At 37.7% G+C, this 26,253-nt stretch overlaps 1 protein-coding gene across 1 annotated transcript; it reads left to right on the forward strand.

Annotated features, from left to right (window-relative positions):
- The first annotated feature begins 2,410 nt into the window (after window positions 1–2,410).
- Window positions 2,411–2,995, forward strand: LOC143561624 (uncharacterized). The gene has a single exon (XM_077049652.1). It carries the CDS (start codon window positions 2,411–2,413, stop codon window positions 2,993–2,995), a length of 585 nt encoding a protein of 194 aa, XP_076905767.1.
- The last annotated feature ends 23,258 nt before the right edge of the window (window positions 2,996–26,253 follow it).

Below are 26,253 nucleotides of genomic sequence, written 5' to 3' on the forward strand. Positions count from 1 at the left end.
TAGGCGAATGGCGTATGGGAATTCCTGTTTGCTTGGGCTTATTAGCTTCAATCATGTGCCTGACCCTTCATGTTAGATGTGCCGTCGGTTAATAATGACCATGCCTCGTTTTCTTCGATGGGCACAGTCGGCTTTTCTTCCGCCCTACATTCCTCTTCCTTTTCGGGAGGTATTTCCACGATGAATTCTGTCAGGACTTGTCCTTTAATTGTTGGTTTGGGCCTATATTGTATAGTGTGTTCTCCAAGTTCGATGGCCCATTTTTCCAATCGTCCGGACAGTTCAGGTTTCCGAAGTACATTCTGGATTTTGTAATTTCCCAGCTTATTGATTGGGTGGCCGTGGAAATATCTGCGGAGACGTCTCGATGCATATACCAGTGTCAGGACCAGTTTTTCCATGATGGAATATCTTGTTTCTGCGTCGGTGAGGGTTCTGGTAACGTAATAGATCGGTGTACGATTTTTTTCTCGATCCACTAGCAGTACTGCTCCCACCGCCTTGGCTGATGCGGACTAGTATATAGTTAACTCTTCGTCTTTCCGCAGCGCTGTTAATGTTGGTAGTTCAATCAGACATTTTTTTACTTCTTGAAAGGCTTTTTCCGCCTCTGGTGTCCACTTGAATTGCGATTTCTTTAAGCAGTTTCGCCCTTTTATTATCACAATATCCAAACCTTCTTCAATGATGGCGGTCTTCAGTCACTACCCGACTCCCTAAACAAACGCTTAGGTCCGGTCCTCGGTTCTTGTTTATCCATCTTTCCGGGTTTTGTTTTCTTTTTATCTTGGGCAAAGATTATGTACCATTTTGACTAGATTTACAACTTGTAAGGCTAGATCTGACTCGATCGACCAACACAACATAGATAGTGGTGGTTCACTGCTCTAATTCGTCTATGGGTCTCAGATCAGGTGCAACGAAGAAATTCGTCTACATGTCGAAAGGTGTTTAGATCTGCTATCAACAGTGACGAGAAGACAACGACAAACTCGCCGGTGAACGGTGTTCCTACCACAAATTATTTATCAATTATAATAATAATAATAATTATTATTATTATAATTAATCATCAGCTTTCAAATCCGGTACTAGATATGCTATTATTATTAATATTATTTTTCAGTACTCATTTGTTATCTCACTGTTCGAATCATATATCGATTGGGGTCGGTTTCAATAGATTTCTGTTTGGTTTCAACAGATTTCTACTTAATTTTAACCGATTTCAGCTCAATTTCAACTGAGTGTTTGATCATTTGTCTGTGCCCACCAAGTGTTCGATCCTTTGCCTCAATCGGAAGCTTATTATTAATCACTTGTAACCACCGTTTCTACTATTTGTTTGGATTCCAGGATCTTGTGATTCTAGGGACTGGAGGCGCGTAATCCAAAACGAAGGACACAACTATCTTGTATTCGGCTCCTATTGTTTGGTGAGATCGTTCTTTACTATTTTTTTATGTTTCTCATTAGGAATTGTATTAGGCATCTGCTGTTGATACCAGAAGAGAAAATGCCTGGTTTATGTTTGCATTAGGTAGTTTATGTCTTTTTGTGTTTGTGCGCAATTATGACCTATTTGTTAAGTGTACAATAAGCGAATTTTTATAAGACTTTTTCATCAATGTCTGTTCGTGGTGTGTATGCGTTGGTTCTTTGTGTTTTATTTTTCTTTAAATAGTTACAGTTAATTGTAACCATAGACAACAGTAGTCATGTCAGTCCGTTGAGATCGTGTCCAAGGACGAGGGGTGTAGGAAAGGGAAAGGGTGGCGGGTATAGTTTGCCCGTGGCATCATGGAATGTAGGGACTCTAAGTCGTAAATTGTTAGAGGTGATAGATGCTCTTAAGAGATGTAAGGTCCATATAGCGAGCCTCCAAAAGAGTAGGTGGAAGGGGCAGAGAGGGGTAGAGAGCAATGGGTACAAGCTATTGCATTCGGGGGTGGATGAAGCTAAAAATGGAGTAGGCTTTCTAGTGGCTATAGAATTGCATAAGAATGTTATTGAGGTGAAAAGGTACAACGGTAGGGTGATGGTATTAAGGTTAGTGTTAGGAGTCGAAGTAGTGGCTGTGGTTTTCGCTTATGCACCACACGTGGGACTAGGAAACCAAGAAAAGAGGGAGTTTTGGGATTGCCTAAATGGAATAGTGAGGGCCGCATCTAGGGAGGAGACCATTTTCGTAGGAGGTGATTACAATGGTCATATCGGTAAAGATAATGATGGCCTTCAGATAGTTCATGGAGGTTTTGGTTTTGGGGATAGGAGTGAACCTAGTAGGGATCTTTTAGATTTTGCAGTGGCCCATGACCTAGGTATTCTGAACTCTTTCTTTAGGAAGAGGGACTAAAACCTAATCACTTTTACTAGTGAGGGAAGGAATACACAAATCGACTATCTCTTAATGAGGCAACACGATCGAAGACATTGGAGAGACTGCAAGGTGATACCTGGGGAGAACGCAGTAGCTCATCACCATTTACTGGTGGCAGATGTAGTACTGAGAGAGAAAGTGACTATGATGGAGAGAAAAGGGCGGTCTAGGATAAGATGGGGAAATTTGAAGGGCACCAACATTACGATGTTCAAGGACAAGGTCATCTCGACGACAACAATACATCTTGTTGGGGACACAAACCAGATGTGGGAGGATATGGCAGCTTCCATCACTCAAGTGGCAAAGGACACGCTAGGGGTCACGAAAGGTAGGACAACTGGGAACAAGGAATCTTGGTGGTGGAATGAGGATGTGCAGAGCAAGAGCAAGGATAAGCAACATAGTCTTACGGATCTTTTAAGGCGCAAAAACGAGGGGGAGTGTTGGAGGTTGAGGGAGAAATACAAAAACGCTAGGAGAGAGGCGAAGAAGGCGGTGACAGAGGCAAAAAACACAGCGTATAGACGGATGTATGCACGTCTGGAAACAAAGGAGGGGGAGCATGATATGTTCAAGATTGCTAAAGCCAGGGGCATAGAAGACATGACCTAGGAGTAGTGAAATATACAAAAGGGAGAGGATGGGCGTGTCCTAATCACGGAACAAGACATTAAACAGAGATGGCATAATTATTTTAACAGTCTTTTTAATGGCAGACAGACCTACCAACGAGAAACAGACAACCCTGTTGCGCAGAGACAACAAAGGAATAACTCCTATTGTAGAGGTATCACATAGGAAGAGGTGAGGATAGCACTTAGGAAGATAGGAACGGCTAAGGCGGTTGGTCTAGACAACATACCGAGTGAGGCTTGGAAGTGTTTAGGGGATGAAGGAGTTCAATGGCTCACTACTCTATTCAACCTTATTTTCAAGAATGGAAAAATGCCAGACCAGTGGAGGAGTAGTGTAGTAGTGCCCCTATACAAGAACAAGGGAGACGCACAGTGTTGTGGAAATTACAGAGGAATTAAGTTGTTAGGTCATACTATGAAATTATGGGAGAGAGTACTTGAGACTTGAATTAGGAGAGAAACACAGGTTACGGTTGACCAATTTAGTTTCATGCCAGGATGGTCAACCACGGAAGCGATACACATACTAAGAAGATTAATGGAGAAGTATATAGAGAAAAAAAGGGACCTACATATGGTATTCATCAACCTTGAAAAAGAATATGACAGTGTGCCATGTAGACTAATTTGGGATAGTTTAGAAGGTAGAGGGGTACCTGGAAAGTATGTAGACTTAATTAAAGATATGTATGACATGACTAAAGCTAGTGTTCGTGCGCTGGTAGGAGATACAAATTTTCCCGGTGGAGATGGGACTCCACCAAAGATCGGCGTTAAGCCCATTCCTTTTCACGGTAGTCATGGATGAGATGTCCAAGTCGATTCATGAGCCTGTCCCATGGTGCATGCTCTTTGCAGATGATATTATGTTAGTGGCTGAGACTAAACAAAGCTTGAACGAAAGGATAGAGGAGTGGCGTGTAGCTTTAGAGGATATAGGTTTAAGAATTAGTCGCTCTAAGATAGAGTACCTTTGTTGAGACTTCAGTGGTGTTGGCGATAGCGAGGACACCCAGATCACTATTGAGGACCAGGTGGTTCCGCAGATAACGAAGTTTAAATATCTAGGGTCGTTTGTCTAAAGCAATGGAGAGATAGATAGGGACATAACCCACCGCATACAAGCTGGCTGGTGTAGGTGGAAAGCAGCCACTGGGGTTTTGTGTGACAAGCGGTTCCCATCTAAATTAAAGGGGTAATTTTATAGAGTCGCAGTTAGACATGCAATGTTGTATTGAACAGACTGTTGGGCCATCAAGAAGACACATGCACACAAGATGGAGTAGTAGAGATGCGGATGCTGAGGTGGATGTATGGACACACTAGATTAGATAGGATTAGAAATGAGTCTTTATGGAAAGGTTATGAATAGTTAGCATATCAGAGAAAATAAAGGAAGGGAGATTGAGATGGTTTGGGCATGTGAAGAGGAAACCGACAACAACGCCAGTTAGAGTAGTGGAAACCTTCATTGTGGAAGGAAAGAGGACTAGAGGCAGGCCTAAATTGACTTGGGATGAGAGAATTTGACATGACTTGATAGAGTTGCGCCTCTCTGAGAACATGGTCCAGGATAGAGATTCGTGGAGACGTAGGATTAAGGCTAGCGACTTATAGGGGAAGGTACCTAGTTAGCTTAGCTTTGTATTTAGGGTCTAGTTGGCTAGCCTGGCTCCTTGTTGTTTATGTATATATTTTGTTTGATGCTGCTTTTTGATTCTTATGCCCTATTCTTAGTAGGTTATAGATTCCTTGCTATTTTAGTAGTTTGCTATCTATGTATTGCTAAGTGTCTTTACTTGTAGGATGTATGTTTACTCTGTTTACCTGTATGTAGCTTTATGAGCCGGGTCTCTCTGGAAGCAGCCTCTCTGTTCTCACGGATAGAGGAAAGACTTGCCTACATCCCACCCTTCCCTGACCCTACCGATAGCGTGCTATGCAGTGGGATATACAGGGCTTGATTGATTGATTGATTTAAGTAGTTTCGCAACGTGGATATGAACTGGAACGATTTGGTTGCATGGTGATGTGTGCTGCGCGTGCTTGTAAAATGATAGCTGATTGGGGCTTTAGGCTTTCACACAAGATGGTGTTTTAAATTTATAAAAGTGATTTCTACTAAAACTAAACACACATAAAATAGGCAAGTGTACCTATCGTATATGTAAAATAGTATTGGTAAGAACCAAGTATCGATCCGTGAACACAAATGTTTCTAACAATAAATATTCGTCTTACTTTAGTCGGAAGGTTTAATCATTTTATAGGTTGATTTTTAAACTTTTTATAAGATAGAAATACTTATATATAATATATAGGTGACAAGAAGAGAAATTCTAAGTGAGTAATTCAATTATATGAATGTTACCATCCAAAATCAAGAATCCACTCCATTATTCCTTGATGATTATTAAATACACATGTGATAAACTTGTCCTAATAATATATGATAGAATAGTCCCTCATTTCTAAGTGAACGTATTCTATGACATAAAAGAAATTAGCATGCACATTTTAAAGTCCATCCTTTCCTAATGTCATACTACCACGAGAATGTCAATTTAATTAGACAAGCAGTTTGGTATAGTAGAACGATCAGGATTGACTTCGATTCCTCAAATACCAATCATAACAACTTCGAGTGGTTGTAGTTAACTCACACAACCTCCCCTTGGTTGATTTAATTAGGTTATAATTACACATTTCATTAACATATGATTTCTTTAACTAGCATGATAACCTAAGCAATCGTGTTAACAATGTTATTTTAGAGTTATCAAAACTAGAGAAATAGATCATAACTTATATCTCATCATTTTTAAGTACAACATAAGGATCCATGTTTTATCTTGAATAAGTTATCAAAGTATTATTTTTACCATTTCTAGTTTCCAAGAACATGAGTTAACATGAATGATTATCAATCATCAACTTTGATGTATTGAGTTAAAGTGATAAAACATTTCTTCATCAAAGGATAATTGCAAAATAACCATGTACTATACCAAACTAAACCACATGTTTCACATAATCATCAAGTAAAATAAAGCTTCTTCATAGATTATAGATGGTAAATGGAGTTTAACTCATAATGAGCATTGTTGTAAACATTAAAAAGGATGATGATAACAAACACATGATTAAACTAGAACAATCTAACCAAATGTGGATGAATCTAACTTCTTAATGATGATGATGGATGATAATGATGATGGTAATAATGGATGATGATGATATCCTCCAAGCCTTTAAACTCCTCACAAGTTCTTCAAAATGAGTGTAATGTGGATGTTTTTATAAGAGAAACCCGTTTAGAGATTTTTTTCAAGCACACCAAATGAGTGCAACATGAGCCTCTATTTATAGGCAGTATGGAGTGAGAGGCACGGCCCCGTGTCCAGGTGTCCAGTTGCGTTAAATGCTGTCAAATCGTACATGATGACTCACCACAACCCCGTGCTTCCTGAGGCACGGCCCCATGCTTTTTAGTGACATGTGCTAATTCTTTTTGTCTTATCTGAAAGGTGACCACACCCCATCGTGGCTTAAGCACGGCCTCGTGCGTGTGTCTAGTATTTGTCTTTTCATGTAGATTTTTGTCTTTTCTTGTGTTCAGAAGCATGAGGGCGTGGTTCTTGGAGCACGGGGGCATGGTTGATGGTTTTCTTTCGTATTTTCACTTGTTTCTTCATTTAAGGCTTGGGTTTACTTGAAATTGCGTTTTAAAGTGATAAGTAGCCTTCTGAGCTATGTTATTTGATAGAAGTTGCGGTTTTTAGAAATTATTTGATGCTAAAAAGAAGCATAATTTAATGTACATCAAACATCTCCACACTTGAACCTTTCTTGTACTCAAGCAAGCTACTTATAAATATTCTCTAAAAATAGCGAGTTAGGACCATATCTTAGACATCCCCAAAAGAGTTCCAAGAAAATGGGAACAAAATAACCAACCTTAAATCAAAGGAATATATGTAGTGATATAAAAAGGTGATTTTGTTTTTATGAGCTTCTGTTTATGAAAAACGTCGCGTTCTCACAATGTTCACTCACACTCGGTTTTATATCTGATCATACCTGTGATATATGTATGTGAACACTCTTAGCCAAGATGTAACTTGTGATAAATAAGCTTGTAACGAGTTCAAATCTCCACCTTTGTGAAGGGTTACATAGATTAGAAGGTAATATGGGTTGGTTTTGTTTGAGTAGGGATTTGGTATTTTGTGGTGGTTCAAGGGTTTAGGTTGATGAAGATGGGGATGGTAAATACAACTTCTGCTGATTGTTGGGAATCTTAAGATGTCTTCAATGAACAGCTTCTTTCCTTCTGTTTGTGAATTTTTTTAAACAAATTTAGTGACTCTTTTAAGGTCAGATCGTCAAGACCAGTTTTGTCGAGGATGTTAATCAGTTCTTCCCCAATCCTGTTCTGAACATAACTCCCAACTAAAATGGATCATTTGGCTTTGAGCTTAATAGCCCCCACCCTCATTAGTTCGGTATATTCATGTTGAGACTGAGCTTGAATTTTCCTACATCACCCTTCGTGGGACCAGTTTTCGCATCCTAAGCATCGTTCTTATCTTTTTGCTATTCTTCTCATTGCGCTTTTGGAAACTCCACATAATGGTGGCCTTTGTTCATCTTGGAGCCACTTTTTCCTCACCTCATTGCTGAAGAGAAAAATTCTCTCCCTAAGTTCTGGAGGCAACCTAGGTTTTGCGAAATGTATGCAGCAAAGGAAATTGAAATCGAAATAACGCATTTCCAGTTCTTTAGGGTCTGCCGGTAAAAGACCAGTATTGTATTTTACCGGTGATAATGATAAAGTGGTAAGGCTTTGGTTTAAGGTTTTGTAATTTGGAGAATGGTTTGTGAGGTTTGTATCGATATTACCTTCTTCCTTTTATAACGCTTCGTGCGGTCTTGAAATGCATGATTGCGAAAAGTTCTAAATCACACAAAACATATGACTCACTCAAATATTTTGAAAAAATATTTATATGGCATGAGGTTTATCTCACTGAGTAACAGAGGAATTGGGTATAAACGCCATATTTTGCATAAATTTATTCTCAATATTACAAAACTTATTTTTACTTTTTGGTTATAATAGATTTGTAGTTGGTTATTTACAAAAAAAAATTAAAATAAAAAAAAATTCTTGGATTTTTTCTTTTGGTTTTGTTATAAAAATAGTTTTTATTTGCTACAAAAATTTTGTTATTTAGAGAATCTTATAACTAGTTGAGGAAGCAATTGGTCAAGTAATTCCCCTCCCCACACTTGAATCTCACATTGTCCTCAATGTGAAAAGATTCATAAAAAAATTAAGATTCGAATGAAGTATGGTGGGTAAAATTCAAAGGAACTTCCCTACGCGTTAACGAGCTTTCGACAGAGCGTCTCCTGTTTTTCGTCCGTTTTTTTGTTTTGTACCTGGATAATTTAAAACTGCAAACAATTACAAACAACCAAGCATAATCCTACCGAAAATTGGATGTGGAATCATCACATCCTGCCCACATGAGCTAAATAAGTACCTAATAAAATGTCTTGGCAACCACGACCATAATAAGTTTCCAACCAAACGACAGAAAGTAAATTGTTTAAAACAAACATGATAATAATGTTATAAAAGTACTACCGCCCTGACCCATACCCACACCAGACCTACTAGTTCCGCTGCTCGTCAGTTACCTGTGTCCGGGTCGAACGGTCCCCACTGCCTGTCCATGCGCTCACCCAAACGGTCAATCTCTCGCCTCGTTTCTACATATTCTACTGCTCGCTGTGTGTCGGAGTCGACAATTTGACCTGATAACCTGTCAAAAGAGCGGTCATGTGAGTCTGGAACTGGTCAATGAGCCTGTATAGGCCCTCAAACGAGAACTGGGTGTGGTGTGACCAGCTGGGGCCGGCTCCTAATGATGATGGGCCGCCCTGTTGGTGGTAAGTGCGGCGGCGGGTCTGTCGGGGTGGTGATCCTCCTTTCCTCTCGGGTACATCCTGGATCATCATCTCAAACTGGTCCTCAGGTCCCAAATCAGATTTAGGGTATCGTGAAACCCCCATATTTCCGGGGCTTAACAGTCGGTGAATGTATCTCATGAGTGGGTCACGTAGGGCGGTGCTTTTTGTGCTGCTGGCACAGTAGGCTTCATCCCTGTAACTTAGTAATTCCCGTGCTTGTTTCATGGTATCACCTGCTTCTGCTTCATCATCAGTATCTTCATCTCTAAATGTAGTCATGGCTTCGTACCATATGGGACTGTTGGTTTCATCACTCGTGTAAATTCCCAAATCGATCCCGAGTTGGGTGACCGATGTCGTGTACCCTTCTCCCCCACACCTAAACTCAACAGCATTCTCGTCCCACATAGACAAATTTCTCGTCTTGGAAGATAACGAGGCTAAAAACTCCTTGGTCAGCTCTGTTACTGCTTTACCCTTTTGATTTAAAGCACGCTCCCATGGCCCATTTACGAACTTTATGTACCTCCCGCATTGGTTTACTTGCTTTAGTGTGTCTTTGCAATCATAGAAATGTGCTTATGGGAGACAGTTGTTAAGGTAGCCCATTCGTTGTTGGGCCCTTTCATCTCTGTTGGTGTCTTCGTGGAAGATAAGGAAAGCGTGCTCGTCATCACCGTACTCATCCATCTGCAATTTGTACTCAGATAAGTTCTATTTTTATCGAAAATTGCTGAAAACTTGGAACAATGTGTAAAACCATGGTGTCGTGCTTCTTGAAGCACGACCCCATGATTTTGATAAGCACGGCCCCATGCTGCGGGTCTTAGACAGTTTAACCTAGATTCTGATTTTGACTTTTTGTTGACTAGAGGGTGACCACGGGTCGTGTTTTGTAAAGCATAGCCCGTGTTTCTAATCCAAATTCTACCATAATCAAGACTCGAACTTGCGATTCCAACCGGTTTTAGACATCACCCGGGTTTTTGATTTGTAATATGGATCATCCAAGATCCAAAGCCAAATGGTTTTACAAAACATCAGTGCAAATTATATAATCAAGTCACTATCCTAGATTTATACAACTAACCCATCTAATTTTCGGGTTTGGACCCGATTTTATCAATTAGTGAGATTTTAGGTTTAATTTAGACCTAGAATGATGAATTTGAACAACAGATTTGATAATTAACATACCTTTGGTTGGAAATCGAAGATTTGGGGCATAGATTAGTAAAATTAGTGAAACGTCGTTGGTTTTCGGCTGTAAACGAAGTTGGTTTTAGGGTTAAGTGAATGGAAATGTTATTTAATTGAAAAGAAAAACGTAACTGTACTGTATACAGAAGCATGTCCCCGTGATTTTGAAAACACGGCACCGTGCTGCAAGTAGCAGTCAGGTATTTCTTTGTTTTCTGTTTATTTAATGTCCTGATATGATTTTAATTGATTTTCTTTGGAGATTATTGTTAAGATAGAACGTTCTAATCTTCATTAAACATAAAACATGAGTAAAACATCATAAAAGGAAAAACAACAATCCCGAACATTAAAAACATGAACTAGCAATAGTAAATCCTACTAAGACAAAGTCCGAACTTCTAATGAATGTGTGGCGGGGTTCGTTTGGCTTCCAAAACCTCGGAGAGCTTCTTGTCGAGCTTTGTGATTTCTCGTTTAAGATAATTAAGCTTAAAGTCCGCATCTTTGTTGTGGCTATCCACGATGTGGAAATTTTCGAATCGCAGTAGTTCAACTTTGTTGGTCAACTCGATTAGGCGAGCCTCAGTTTGGATGTAACTCTCGACTTGGTCTCTTACGATGCATTGGAGCCTAATGATTTCTTCCTCATGTTGTGAGAAAGAATCACCAGTCTTGGCCTTTCTTACTGGCCTCCATTCTGCCTTTTTGTTTTCCATGTCAGTAAACTTTGGTTGGTATGAATAGAATAGTGAGTTTTTGCATGCAATATATACAGACTGTAACATCGAGCACGGCCCCGTGCTTATTGAAACACGGCCCCGTCCTACTTGGGAATAAATGTTTCTGATTCAGGGAATTGTACGGAGTCAGCGCATATCATGCTGAAGATTCTAGGGTGACCATGGCCCTGTGCTTCAAGAAGCACGGCCCCATGCTTTTTGTCATTGAAAATTTCTTTGATGTTTCAAAAAAAAACGCGAGAGCCGAAATTCTTGGGATAATGTTTAACAGTTAATTGAGTATTTTGAATTTCCTAAGATTACTTTTTTCATTAACTTAAAAGTCCTAAACACAAATCCGGGATAAGTGATGTACATAAAATTATACATCTTTTCAGCATTAAATAATCTCATAATCTCTAAAAACTGCAATTTCTATCAAATAACATAACACATAAGACTACTTATCATAATAAATTGTAACTGCAGGTGAAACCAAGCCCCAAACAAAGAAACAAGCGAAAAAATGAAGAAAACACAAGAAAAGCAAAGAAACACGCCCCCATGCCTCAAGAAACACGCCCCCATGCCTTTGAACACCAGAAAAGACAAAAATCTACTAGAAAAGACAAAAACTGGGAACAAAAGCACGGGGCCGTGCCCTTGACCACGGGGCCATGGTCGTTTACAAGAAAAGACAAAATGAATTTAGCACATGCCACTAAAAAAGCATGGGGGCGTGCCTACATAAGCACGGGGCCGTGCTTCACACTTCAGATTGCCTATCTATAGTGGCTCATGTTGCACTCATTTGGTGTGCCTTGAAGATAGTTATATCCGGTTTTCACTTATAAAAACACACACTAACACTCACATTGAAGATCTAGTGAAGAGTTTTAAGGCTTGGAGGTCATCATCATTAACCATCATCATCAACCATCATCATCATCATTAAGAAGGAAGATTCATCCACATTTGGTTAGATTGTTCTAGTCTACTCATGTGTTTGTTATCATCATCCATCCTACTGTTAATCACCATGCTCATTATGAGCTAAACTCCATTTACCGTCTAATATCTATGAAGAAGCTTTGTTTTACTTGATGATTATATAAAACATGTGGTTTAGTCTACTAAAGTACATGGTTATCTAGCAATTATCTTTTGAATCTTAAATTACTATCTTAAATTACTAATTCAAAGTTGGTGATTTTCAATTCCATTGACAATCATTCATGATCGACTCATGTTCTTAAAAGATAGAAACACTTTGATTACTTATCGAAAAATGGATCCTTATATTGTACTTAGAAATGATGAGATATAAGTTATGATCTATTTCTCTAAGCTTTGGTAATCCGAAAATGGCATTGCTTAGGATATCATGCTAGTTAAAGAAATCATATGTTAATTGAACGTGTAATTATAACCTACTTTAATCAACCAAGGGGAGGTTATGTGATGAACTATAACCACCCAAAGTTGTTAGAATTGGTATTTGAGAAATCGAAGTCAATCCTAATCGTTCTACTTTAGGAAACTACTTGCTAACTTAAATTGACATTCTCGAGGTAGCATGACATTAGGAAAGGGTGGACTTTAAAATGGGCATGTTACTCCTTTTATGTCAAAGATGCTCACTTAAGGTTTAAGGAACTATCTATCATATATTATTACGACAAGTTTACCACATGTTTACATATTAATTATCAAGGATAAAATGGAGTGGATTCTTGATCTTAGATGGTAACCTTCATATAATTGAACTACTTTTTTTGAATTTCTCGTCATGGTCAACTATATATTATATATAAGTATTCATATTTTATAAAAAGTTTAAAAATTAACCCCAAAATGATTAAAACCTCCGATTAAAATAAAACACCGATTTATCATTAGAAACATTTGTGTCCATGGATTGATACTTGGTTCTTATCAATACTATTCTACATATACGATAGGTACACTTGCCTATTTTGTGTGTGTTTAGTCTTTGTAGAAATCACTTTTATAAATTTAAAACACGATCTTGTGCAATAGCGAATCATCCCATCTATCATCAATTTTTTAGCGTCGCTGCCGGGGAAACGGTATGTTTCTAAGAACGATCCAAGTTTTAATTTAATCATTGTTTATAATTGTAAAAGTTTTTAACTTTCATTTTATTTTGTTTTTATTAATTACTAATTATATAATTTTACGGCTAGCCTAATTTTAACTTTTATTTACCTTACCTTTACTTTAGCTTAATTAATTTAGACCGTAGTTTAACTTAAAATACCTTAGCCTAACTTGTAGTTTAACATTAGAATAACCTTTAGTTTAACTTTAACTAACTTTTACTTTAGTTTTAATTTTGATTTAGTCCCATGTATGTCCTCTATATTTGAGCCTGAGCTTGTTTCTCCAATTTCTAAAACGGAACGACTCTTTCGTCGACGAGCACGTAAACGGACTACAGAAACTGCCGAAGCAATCAAAGAAGAATCAGTAGACGCCACCATATCGGGAGAAAATCAAACCGAATAAATGATGGCGGCCCAAAACAATGAGCCGAACATGAGCCAGTATGCCAAGCCAACTCTCGAAGGCTATGGCAATGGAGTGGCTCTACCCGAAATCATCGAAAATTTCGAAATCAAATCAAGAACCATTCATATGGTGGAAAATTCAGTTCAATTTCATGGTCTCCTCGACGAAGACCCTCTTTCTCACATATCTCGATTATTACGAATATGCGGAACCTTTAAAATACAAAACTGTTCAGAAAATTTCGAACCTTTAAATACGAAGCCCTGGAATGGATAGAATCCCTTTCCTCGGGTTCCATCACCACTTGGGGCCAGATGGTTGAACAGTTTATCCTCAAATATTTTCCGCCTGATAAAACTGCCAAATACCGAGCCAGCATTACCGGATTTCGGACCGATGATGATGAGTCGTTACACGCAGCATGGGAAAGATACAAAAGTCTTCTGAGAAGATGTCCATACCATGGACTGAGTGTATGGTTACAAGTACAAAATTTCTTTGACGCACAATCCAGTCAAAACAAACAGGCCATCGACCAAATCGCTGGTGGAGACCTAGGATCCAAATCACCTAACGAAGCATTTGAAGTCTTGGAGAAAGCCGCAAAGAAAAGTTTCGCTTACAACCCACCAAGATCTACACCTACCCATAAAGAAATACATCACGTCGATTCCAATACTCTTGTCACAGCACAGTTTGAAGCCCTTTCTAAAAAAATCGAACAACTTCAAGCCGAGCTGTCAAAAACTAGAATCACCTGTGACACTTGTGGAGGAAATCATAAGGCAAGTGACTACGAACAAGTCTTCATGGCCATGGAAGAAGTCGAATTCATTGCTCCCCAGAACAACGCTTTCAGCAATAACTACAATCCAGGATGGAGGAACCACCCGAATTTCAGTTGTAAAGACGGAGGTAACACTCAACCCTTACCCGGTTTCGAGAAAAAGGCCGATGAATCAATCCTTCCAGCCTAAACCTCAATTCCAAGATCAATGTTCTAGTAGCCATCAAAACCCGAGCTACTCAAAGATCGAAGAGATGTTAATCCAACTCATGACCAAAACAAATGAAGCAGAAAAGAAGGCCGACTCAAGAGATGTTGATATCAGCGGAGTATTATTAAAACACGAAGTCGACCTCAAAAGTCAACAAGCATCACTACAGAATCTAGAAACTCAAATCGGACAAATTTCCTGAAAATTATCTGAGAGACCACTCGGAACTCTTCCGAACAACAAAATCACCAACCTGAATGCAACAGCTAATGCTGTTACACTCAGAAGCGGTACAACCACTGTTGCCCCACCAAATTCAGAACTAGTTACGGAAAAGGAGTCTCCTGATGGAACACAGGAAAGACTAACCCCAACGGGCACCTTATCATAATAAAACATAGCATAAAAAACTACTTATCATAATAAAATGTAATTTCAGGTGAAACCAAGCCCCAAATGAAGAAACAAACGAAATGACGAAGAAAAACAGAAGAAAACACAAGAAAAACAAAGAAACATGCCCTCATGCCTCAAGAAACACGCCCCCCATGTTTCTTAACATCAGAAAAGACAAAATTATACAAGAAAAGACAAAATCTGGAAACAAAAGCACGAGGCCGTGCCTCTCAACCACGGGGCCGTGGATATCTACCAGAAAAGACAAAATGAATTTAGCACATGTCACTATAAAACACGGGGGCGTGCCTACGTAAGCACGGGGCCGTGCTCCAACCTCCAGATTGCCTATAAATAGTGGCTCATGTTGCACTCATTTGGTGTGCCTTGAAAAAGAATTCTATCCGGTTTTCTCTTACAAAAACACACACTAACACTCACATAGAAGATTTAGTGAAAAGTTTGAAGGCTTGGAGGTCATCATCATCAATCATCATCATCAACCATCATCATCATCATCATTAAGAAGGAAGATTCAACTACATTTGGTTAGATTGTTCTAGTTTAATCATGTATTTGTTATCATCAATCATATTAATGTTTATCATCATGCTCATTATGAGCTAAACTCCTTTTACCATCTAAAATCTATGAAGAAACTTTGTTTTAGTTGATAATTATACAAAACATGTGGTGTAGTCTAGTAAAGTACACGGTTATATTACAACTATCTTTTGATGAGAAATGTTTCACCATCATAAATCACTAATTAAAAGTTGGTAGTTGTCAATTCCATTGACAATCGTTCATGATCGATTCATTATCTTTGTCACACCCCGATTTAGGGCCTAGGCGTGTGACCAATAGTTGGTACCTGTTTTGTAAATACATCAGAGTTGCGGGTTATTTTAGCGGAAGACTTTGGTTGAATAAAATATTAATTTATTTAAAAATCTTCTCGGATAATAAATACCCGGTGTTTGATTTATAAAGCTTGTTGAAATACCGTTTGCAATATTTTAATAATTAAAAACTGAGCCATCATTACCTTGCGAGCATCTAACTCCATGAATGTCTTGCTACCTGTACTAATCTGTATTCCTTGAAATGTGGGAAAAAATACGTCAGCTACATGATGGTGAACACGTATGACTCTATAAAAACATTTGAATGATGATTATAATACAAACGTAGTTTTCTTGACAATCTCAGCGGAAGCATTTCTACTTCCGGTATATGTACCACTGCCCTACACACACAACGGTATTCCCCGAGCCAAACGGCCCTGAACTGAGAACTGGTCATGACCGTTTAAGCTCGCGGCTTCATTTCCTTTGATTGATTGATTGAGCTTTAACAGTTATGTTTGGATCCAGACACATGCGTATTCGGTCTGAGTTGATATTATTCTCTACTTAGTATTATAACGTTTTAGATATTTCTTTATCTCATGTAGACATTGATTGACTCGTTAAGACAAACACCCGTTCGTCTCATTGAGTATAAATATGTTTTGACTGATTGGAAAGGTTAACGTATTCACGTTATAAAAGGTTTGAACGTATTCACCTGTGATTGACTGTTCTGAATGATTGGTGATCTCGTTTGAAACCTTGACTGTGAATGATTGACTGATTGATTGATTGATTGATGATTGATTGACCTATTATAAAATAGGTTTATATAAACATCCAGATCATTACTTGATCCGGCTACAAACCCTTAGTCTGGTTTTGATAGCTTTATACCTTGATTGATTATTTGTTTGAATAAAATATTTGAGACATATAGTCTTTATATTTATTTACCAAATCATATGCTGAGTTCTTCTTCATGAAGAAACATCTATAATTTGTTTCTTCTTCAAGAAGAGACATTCATTGACTGTTAGTATTGAATGTAAAATCTTATGTTTCTTAATCATAAAGAAACAATGTTTTTACTATATTCCTTGTGTATGAAATGCTATGTTTCTTAATCGTTAAGAAACTATATCTTGACTATATCCTTATGAATGAAAAATATGTGTTTCTTAATTGTAAAGAAACATTACTATAATCCTTTGTATGTTTAAAGCTTATGTAAACATAATTTTGATCAAGGTTTGGGCTATATCCCTGACTGTGGTCTAAGCCATATAATATAATAATAAAATAATAACTTAGGCAGAACCCCTACCTCACACGGCTATTCGGATTCCTTCCGTTTATTTCCATTATGATCTTGACGGATTTCTTCCGTTTATTTCCATTGATTATACCCTTGAACTTTCAAAGGTTTGCTAACTGATTCTCCTTTGAGAAGACATACTTTTATGTCTAATTTAAATTCATTATTTTCTTTATTTCATCTTTCTATAAATGATGATTATTAAATTACATAATTTCTTATATTTCGAAAACTTTCGAAATTTAACTATCTCTTTTCTTAATAGTATTCTTTATCACGATATGTATGCTAAGGTATTTAATTTACCCTTTTATTGCTACAAAACTTCTCATTTAAACACAAGTAGTTTATAAGAGTTAACTGACTCTTTCTTATGCTTTTGAATCTCGGACTACTCTTGTTTGTTTCTATTCTTGATTGCCAAAATGCTCCTTGTTTTTCCTTCCTTCCTATTGTTGCTGATCCTTTAATTGCGTCTTTGAACATTCTCTTTTAAAAATGTCCTTTTTAGCATGCAATTGCTTTCCTTCTACAGTCGTTTTCAGAATGTCTGGTTCTGATGTATTGTTCTTGTTCTGTTTTCGACACTTCCATAATGTCGTTTATCACAGTTTTGTTATTGCAATGGTTTCTCCTTGTTGATGTTATTCTCTTGTTTGTTTGTTGCCTTTTCCTTCTTTCTCATACTATTAATCACCGTATTTATTACCATACTATTGATTAAATATCTGGACAGTTCCATCCCCAAGGAGGTAGTTTGTGATATATGGGTTTTTACTATATCTCCTGTCTCTTTGGGTAATCCTGATATGTATTGAATAACTCTGTCGTTTCTGAGTTGTCTAGACGCGAAGTTGATTGGTAATCTCCAAGGAACTTAGTGTTGTACTCTATGAGATTTGTGATATCCATCTTAGTTTGAATAAGATTAGCTTCTGGTATGGGCCAAAACTGTTGTAATACGAGTTCTTTGAATGTTTCCCATTTCATCTGATACAAGGTTTCTCTGCCCTTTCTTACGATTATAATGTTCCATCATTCGAGAGCTTCACCTTTGAATTTTAAAGATGTGTACTGAATCTTTTAAATTTCAGTACATTGACTAATGATGATGGACTCGATCTCTTCAAGCCATCGTAAAGTTAGTATAACACCTTGATTGTCATAGAATTCCTTTGGTTCGTAGGTTTTGAAGTTCGTAAAACTACAACCTTAATTTACTAAATGGTTCTTGAAGTTCTTGCTATTCGTACTGAAACTATAATAATGATAAGGATTTCGTCATATGGGTGAGTTCTAATAATCTTATTTGAATGTTTAATTCTGTATATCTCTCTTTTCATTATAACGATAAGAGAGATCATTGTGTCATGAATTCTCTCTTGCATATTGACTAAATATCATTCAGGAATCTCATGGTCAGATTGCGTCATATTCTTGTTGCTTCTTTGGTTGGAAACTTCTTCGTTATTTGCTTGACTATTTAGGTTCGTCATTCTGAGTATAAAAGAAACTCATATACTGATGATAAACTACGTGACTAATGAAATCGTTTCATAGATATGTCGTGTCCTTAGAGGAATCTTTTTTTTTTCCAACTTTTCTCGGATCTTGACTAACCTTTCCTTAAGGTTATTTGTTAGGCACAATCCATCTGTTTTATCCTTTTGACTGAGAAATGATATTAAAGAACTTTAATAAGAAGATATATCCATATGTCTCTTAATTACCATAGCTCTTTCAGAATATCTTAATGATTGTTGATAGGGTTCTACTTAGATATTACTAGTTTGTCCTTTATTGTATGCTCTTGAAATGACTAGTACATACCTTGTGTACATACAACCCATGAGAATTTCTAATTCTCTTTCTAGATTTGTTTATATCACTTTTGCTAAATACTTCTTTAGCATTGGCTTGAGGTCACTTATCCTTGGAATTCTGTCCACCTGGACTTTTCCTTATGCTGACATTCTCTTTCTTCCAGACTTTGCTGAGAGAATTACTCTTAAGATAAGTTTAGTATTCCGAAGAAAATGAAACATATCTTTTATTTATGTTGTACTTGATCCTACTCCTTGCGTATTCTGATTTACACTTATCAGAACTGGTGGAGTATCGAATGAATCTGAATTTCCTTCCATTGTCGTTTGATATGAGTCTTCGTTACTGGACATATGAATTAGGAGTAGAGATGTTCCAATACATCCCTTTCTTTTACCGGGTTGAGGTTTGAATGATATAACTATTGTGATTGGAAATCTGCGTGAGGTTTGATTGAAAGTAGGAATACGTTCCTATCTTATACGTAAATTTAGAATATTCTATTTAGGTATTTTTTAGTCAAATATCTAATTTATTGTGACTGTGATTGATATTCCTATGGTACTCATGAATTGCCAGGAAGATACTTCAGTTGATCTTCATATGGCAATTTAGGAATTTATCGATTGTTCTTGACTGATAAGGATTGTATAATGACTGTTATTACTGTTCGCCATATCTAATGGCTCAGATTCGAATGTAGTGATTGAATGTCTAACTACTTGATATATATGCCCAAAGTAGTTTATATAAGACATTTGAACAGATTATGCTCTAGGGATATTATCAATCCTTGCTTGTCCCTACCTATTTAACAAATAATTTAAAGCTTAGGTACTAATACATTAATACCTTATTCATTGAAACCGATGGCTCTTATTTATAAGATTGATATCAATCTCTGATCAAAGTTTAGGTATGATTAAATACCTAATTCGCTAAGATCGATGGCTCTGATACCAACCTGTCACACCCCGATTTAGGGCCTAGGCGTGTGACAAATAGTTGGTACCTGTTTTGTAAATACATCAGAGTTGCGGGTTATTTTAGCGGAAGACTTTGGTTGAATAAAATATTAATTTATTTAAAAACTTCTCGGATAATTAATACCCGGTGTTTGATTTATAAAGCTTGTTGAAATACCGTTTGCAATATTTTAATAATTAAAAACTGAGCCATCATTACCTTGCGAGCATCAAACTCCATAAATGTCTTGCTACCTGTACTAATCTGTATTCCCTGAAATGTGGGGAAAAATACGTCAGCTATATGCTGGTGAACACGTATGACTCTATAAAAACATTTGAATGATGATTATAATACAAACGTAGTTTTCTTGACAATCTCAGCGAAAACATTTCTACTTCCGGTATATGTACCACTACCCTACACACACAAAGGTATTCCCCGAGCCAAACGACCCTGAACTGAGAACTGGTCATGACCGTTTAAGCTCGCGGCTTCATTGCCTTTGATTGATTGATTGAGCTTTAACAGTTATGTTTGGATCCAGACACATGCGTATTCGGTCTGAGTTGATATTATTCTCTACTTTGTGTTACAACGTTTTAGAGATTTATTTATCTCATGTAGACATTGATTGACTCGTTAAGACAAAAACCCGTTCTTCTCATTGAGTATAAATATGTTTTGACTGATTGAAAAGGTTAACGTATTCACGTTATAAAAGGTTTGAACGTATTCACCTGTGATTGACTGTTCTGAATGATTGGTGATCTCGTTTGAAACCTTGAGTGTGAATGATTGACTGATTGATTGATGATTGATTGACCTATTATAAAATAGGTTTATATAAACATCCAGATCGTTACTTGATCCGGCTACAGACCCTTAGTTTGGTTTTGATAGCTTTATACCTTGATTTATTATTCGTTTGAATAAAATATTTGAGACATATAGTCTTTATATTTATTTACCAAATCATATGCTGAGTTTCTTCTTCACGAAGAAACATCTATAATTTGTTTCTTCTTCAAGAAGAAACATTCATTGACTGGTTAGTATTGAATGTAAAATCTTATGTTTCTTAATCATAAAGAAACAATGTTTTTACTATATTCCTTGTGTATGAAATGCTATGTTTCTTAATCGTTAAAAAACTATATCTTGACTATATCCTTATGAATGAAAAATATGTGTTTCTTAATTGTAAAGAAACATTACTATAATCCTTTGTATTTTAAAGCTTATGTAAACATAATTTTGATCAAGGTTTGGGCTATATCCCTGACTGTGGTCTAAGCCATATAATATAATAATAAAATATTGACTTAGGCAGAACCCCTACCTCACACGGCTATTCGGAGTTTTGCTAACTAAGATTGATTGAGCAGCACTTCTACTCTCTATCGCATTCTAGGGCTTTAAACTGTCAGAGCTTTAGAGCTTGTACGCACTATTATGCTTGGCACGCAAAACGAGGCGATATATGGTGGCCGTCGTGTTGTGCACGTACTTCGAGATAGATTGTCGGGTTATTTTTGGGTGGCACGGATTACGAGGTGACGATTGTCGGGTCGGCACGGAAACCGAGGTAGTGAGAGAGTGTAAATTCTAGAGAGAGAGTCCAAAGAGAGAAAATTTGGTGTGAAGAATGAATGTGCCGGGCATCCCCCTTTTATAGCTAATTTTGCACTCCATCGCGGTACGCGATGGAGTCTTCCATGTGGCCGTCGCGTATCGCGACGCCACCACTTCTGCATGAACGCCACGTGGCCTGACACGTGTCGCCACGTGGCCTGAGTTGCTGCCACGTGTCACTCGGTCGTGACTTGTGTCCCTGAGTCATCATGGACGTGTTCTTGGACTCATCGCGTAGCGCGATGGGTCACTATATACCATTTTTCATTTTCAGCCCCTTGTCTTTGATAGCTTTGTCATTTCTAGGTCTAAATCTCGTTATTCAAAAATACTAAGGCGGCTCTTATGTGCGCCATCAAAGCGCCACATTGCGCCCTTCCCCCGAGCGCGTGCGCGTCGGGTACTTCGCACCCTCCGCTAGGACCACTGGGTGCATGCTAGGCATATAAGAATATTATAATGGAAACTCTCTTCCTTATAAAGAGCTTCCATTTCTTTACCACTTTCCATGTGGGATGGGTTTTGATTTCTTTATTTATACTCATGTGGAATGCTTCCACTTTCTTGCATCTTTCCATGTGGGATGGAATTTCCTTATTCCATATCTTTAACATAAGATAATTTCTTTATAGAATGATCTTGTTTTCTTTATTTAAATTTTTCCCAACACTTATTTTAGGGAATTTTGATCCTTCAACTTTACTTAGTTGTCAAATTTGGATCGAAATTTTGGGGATGTTACATTCTTGAAAGATAGAAATACTTTGATACATTATCAAAACATGGATCCTTATATTGTACTTAGAAATGTTGAGATATAAGTTATGATGTATTTTTCTAAGTCTTGTTAATCTGAAAATGGCTCTGCTTAGGATATCATGCTAGTTTAAAAAATCATATGTTAACGGAATGTGTAATTATAACCTACATAAGTCAACCAATGGGAGGTTGTGTGACTAAACTACAACCACCCGAAGTTGTTAGAATTGGTATTTGAGAAATCGGAGTCAATCCTAATCTTTCTACTTTACGAAACTACTTGCCAACTTAAATTGACATAATTGAGGTGGCATGACATTAGGAAAGGGTGGACTTTAAAATGCGCACGTTACCTCCTTAGTTCCAAAGATGCTCACTTAAGGTTTAAGGAGCTATCTATCATATATTGCTACAGCAAGTTTACCACATGTTTGAATATTAATTATCAATGCTAAAATGGAGTGGATTCTTGATCTTAGATGGTAACCTTTGCATAATTGAACAACTCGTTTAGAATTTCTCGTCTTGGTCACCTATATATTATATATATAAGTAGTTATATTTTATAAAAAGTTCAAAAATTAACCCCAAAATGATTAAAACCTCCGATTGAAGTAAAACAACGATTCACTATTAGAAACATTTGTGTCCACGGATCGATACTTGGTTCTTACCAATACTATTCTACATATACGATAGGTACACTTGCCTATTTTGTGTGTGTTTAGTCTTTGTAGAAATCACTTTTATAAATTTAAAACACGATCTCGTGCAAAAGCGAATCATCCCATCCTTTATATTTTACTACTACACGCGCACACGAATCAAGTTTTTGGCTCTGGTTTCGGGGACACGGTACGTTTATAAGAACTATCCAAGTTTTAATTTAATCATTGTCTATAATTGTACAAATTTTTAACTTTTATTTCATTTTATCTTTATTTTTTTTACTAAATACTAAAATATATAATTTTACGGCTAGCCTAATTTTTACCTTTATTTACCTTACCTTACTCTAGCTTAATTAATATAGACCTTAGTTTTGTTTAGTTTAAAATAGTGTAGCATAACTCGTAGTTTAATATTAGACTAACTTTAACTAACTTTTACTTTAAGTGTTCATCTTGATTTAGTCCCATGTATGTCCTCTACTTTTGAGCCTGAGCTTGTTTCTCCAATTTTTGAACCGTAACGACTCTTTCGTCGACGAGCACGTAAATGGACTACAGAAACCGCCGAAGCAATCAAAGACGAATCGGTAGACGACATCACATCAGGAGAAAATCAAACCAAAGAAATGATGGCGGACCAAAACAATGAGCCGAACATGAGCCAGTATGCCAAGCCAACTCTCGAAGGTTACGGCAATGGAGTGGCTCCACCCGAAATTGCCGAAAATTTCAAAATCAAATCAAGCACCATTCATATGGTGGAAAATTCAGTTCAATTTCATGGTCTCCTCGACGAGGACCCTCTTTCTCACATATCTCGATTCATACGAATCTGCGGAACCTTTAAAATTCAAAACTGTTCAGACGATCAAATCAAGCTTAAACTCTTTCCTTTCTCTCTAAGGGGCCAAGCCCTAGAATGGATAGAATCTCTTTCCTCTGGTTCCATCACCACTTGGGACCAGATGGTTGAACAGTTTCTCCTCAAATATTTTCTGACTGATAAAACTGCCAAATACTGAGCCAGCATTACCGGATTCCGGACCAGTGATGATAAAACTGACAAAAGTCTTCTAAGAAGATGCCCACACCATGGACTGAGCGTATGGTTACAAGTACAAACTTTCTTTGACGCACAATCCAGTCAAAACAAATAGGCCATCGACCAAATCCCTGGTGGAGACCTGGGATCCAAATTACCTAACGAAGCATTTGAAGTCCTGGAAAAATCCGCAAAGAAGAGTTTCGCTTACAACCCACCAAGATCTACACCTACCCATAAAGGAATACACCACGTCAATTCCAACACTCTTTTTACAGCACAGCTTGAAGTCCTTTCTAAAAAATTCGAACAACTTCAAGCCGAACTATCAAAAACCAGACTCACCTGTGACACTTTTGGAGGAAATCATAAGACGAGTGACTTTAAACAAGTCATCATGGCCATGGAAGAAGTCGATTTCATCACTTGATAGAACAACGCTTTCAGCAACAATTACAATCTAGGAAGGAGAAACCACCAGAATATCAGCTGGAAAGACGGAGGTAACACTCAACCTCTACCCACATTCGAGAAAAGACCGATGAATCAACCCTTCCAACCAAAACCTCAATTTCAAGATCAAAGTTCTAGTAGCCATCAAAACCCAAGCTACTCGAAAATCGAAGAAATGTTAATCCAACTCATGACCAAAACAAATGAAGCAGAATAGAAGGCTGGCTCAAGAGCTGTTGATATCAGCAGAGTATTATTAAAACATGAAGCCGATCTCAAAAGTCAACAAGAATCACTTCAGAATCTAGAAACTCAAATCGGATAAATTGCCCGACAATTATCCGAAAGACCACCTGGCACTCTTCCAAGCAACACAATCACCAACCCGAATGCGACAGCTAACGCTGTTACATTCAGAAGCGGTACGACCACTGTTGCCTCACCTACTTCAGAACCAGTTAAGGAAAAGGAGTCTCCTGATGAAACACGAGAAAGACTAACCCCTACAGGCACTGTACAACCCAAGGAGCTAGTCCGAACTTATGTTCCACCTATTCCATACCCAGGAAGGCTGAAGCAGGAATGATTGTAATCTCAGTTATGGGAAGTTTTTAGAACTCTTCAAACAACTCCATATCAACATTCCGTTTGTCGAAGCCATCGCTCAAATGCCAAAATATGCCAAGTTTCTCAAAGAAGTACTGACAAACAAAAATAAGCTGGAGGAACTCTCGCATGTCACCCTAAGTGAAGAATGTTCAACAGTCCTCCAAAGCAAGCTGCCAACAAAAATGACCGATCCAGGGAGCTTTACATCCCTTGTCTAGTAGGAAATTTATCAGTTAGCAATGCCCTAGCTGACCTAGGAGCTAGTATTAATTTAATTCCTTATACGGTCTTTGCAAAACTAGGGATAGGAGAACCAAAGCCCACCCGCATGAGCATTCAGTTAGCTGACCGATCTGTTAAATATCCTCAGGGCATTGTTGAAAACATGCTTGTCAAGATTGACAAATTTTTTTTCCTAGTCGAGTTTGTAATTCTAGACATGGAGGAAGACAAAAGTGTACCTTCAATTTTAGGAAGACCCTTCTTAGCCACCGCAAAGGCTATTATTGACGTTTGCACCAAAAAAGTCACACTCAGGATCAATGACGAGGTAATCACTTTTGACATAGGAACATCTATGCAATATCCGCAACATCATGATGACACACTATATTGTATCGACATCATAGATTCCATCGTAAGTTTCTATATGCGAGATTCCTCCATTAATAAACCGCTAGAAACATAAGTCTTAAACAAAACACTCAACATACCCATTTTAGAATCAATGATTACTATCAGGAAGTATCAGAAGTAGTATATGAAATCACCAAATGTAATGAAAAATCAAAACCATCAATCGAAGAACCACCAGCCTTAGAGTTAAAAGAACTACCAAGCCATATCGAATACGCCTTTCTAAAAAAAGACTCTTAACTTCCAGTAATTATTTCATCTCACCTTTCTAAAGAAGAGAAAGACGAACTTCTTCAGGTTCTCAAAAACCACAAGAAGGCCATCGCATGGAAGATCATGGATATCAACGGCATCAGTCCCTCCTTTTGTACTCACAAAATTCTCATGGAGGAAGAATACAAGCCTGTGGACCAACATCAAAGACGTCTCAATCCTAACATGCAAGACGTGGTGAAGAAAGAAGTAACCAAGCTCCTTGATGCCGGATTAATTTACCCAATCTCAGATTCACCTTGGGTTAGTCCCTGTTCAAGTAGTACCCAAGAATGGAGGAATGACAGTCGTAATGAACGAAAAGGATGAGCTAATACTGATGAGAACCATCACAGGCTGGCGAGTTTGCATTGACTACCGGAGACTTAATG

Source organism: Bidens hawaiensis, unplaced genomic scaffold (genome assembly GCF_021521415.1).
Source record: "Bidens hawaiensis isolate Kalapana, Puna unplaced genomic scaffold, B.hawaiensis_p1.1 tig00020750_1, whole genome shotgun sequence".
Taxonomy (NCBI): Eukaryota; Viridiplantae; Streptophyta; class Magnoliopsida; order Asterales; family Asteraceae; genus Bidens; species Bidens hawaiensis.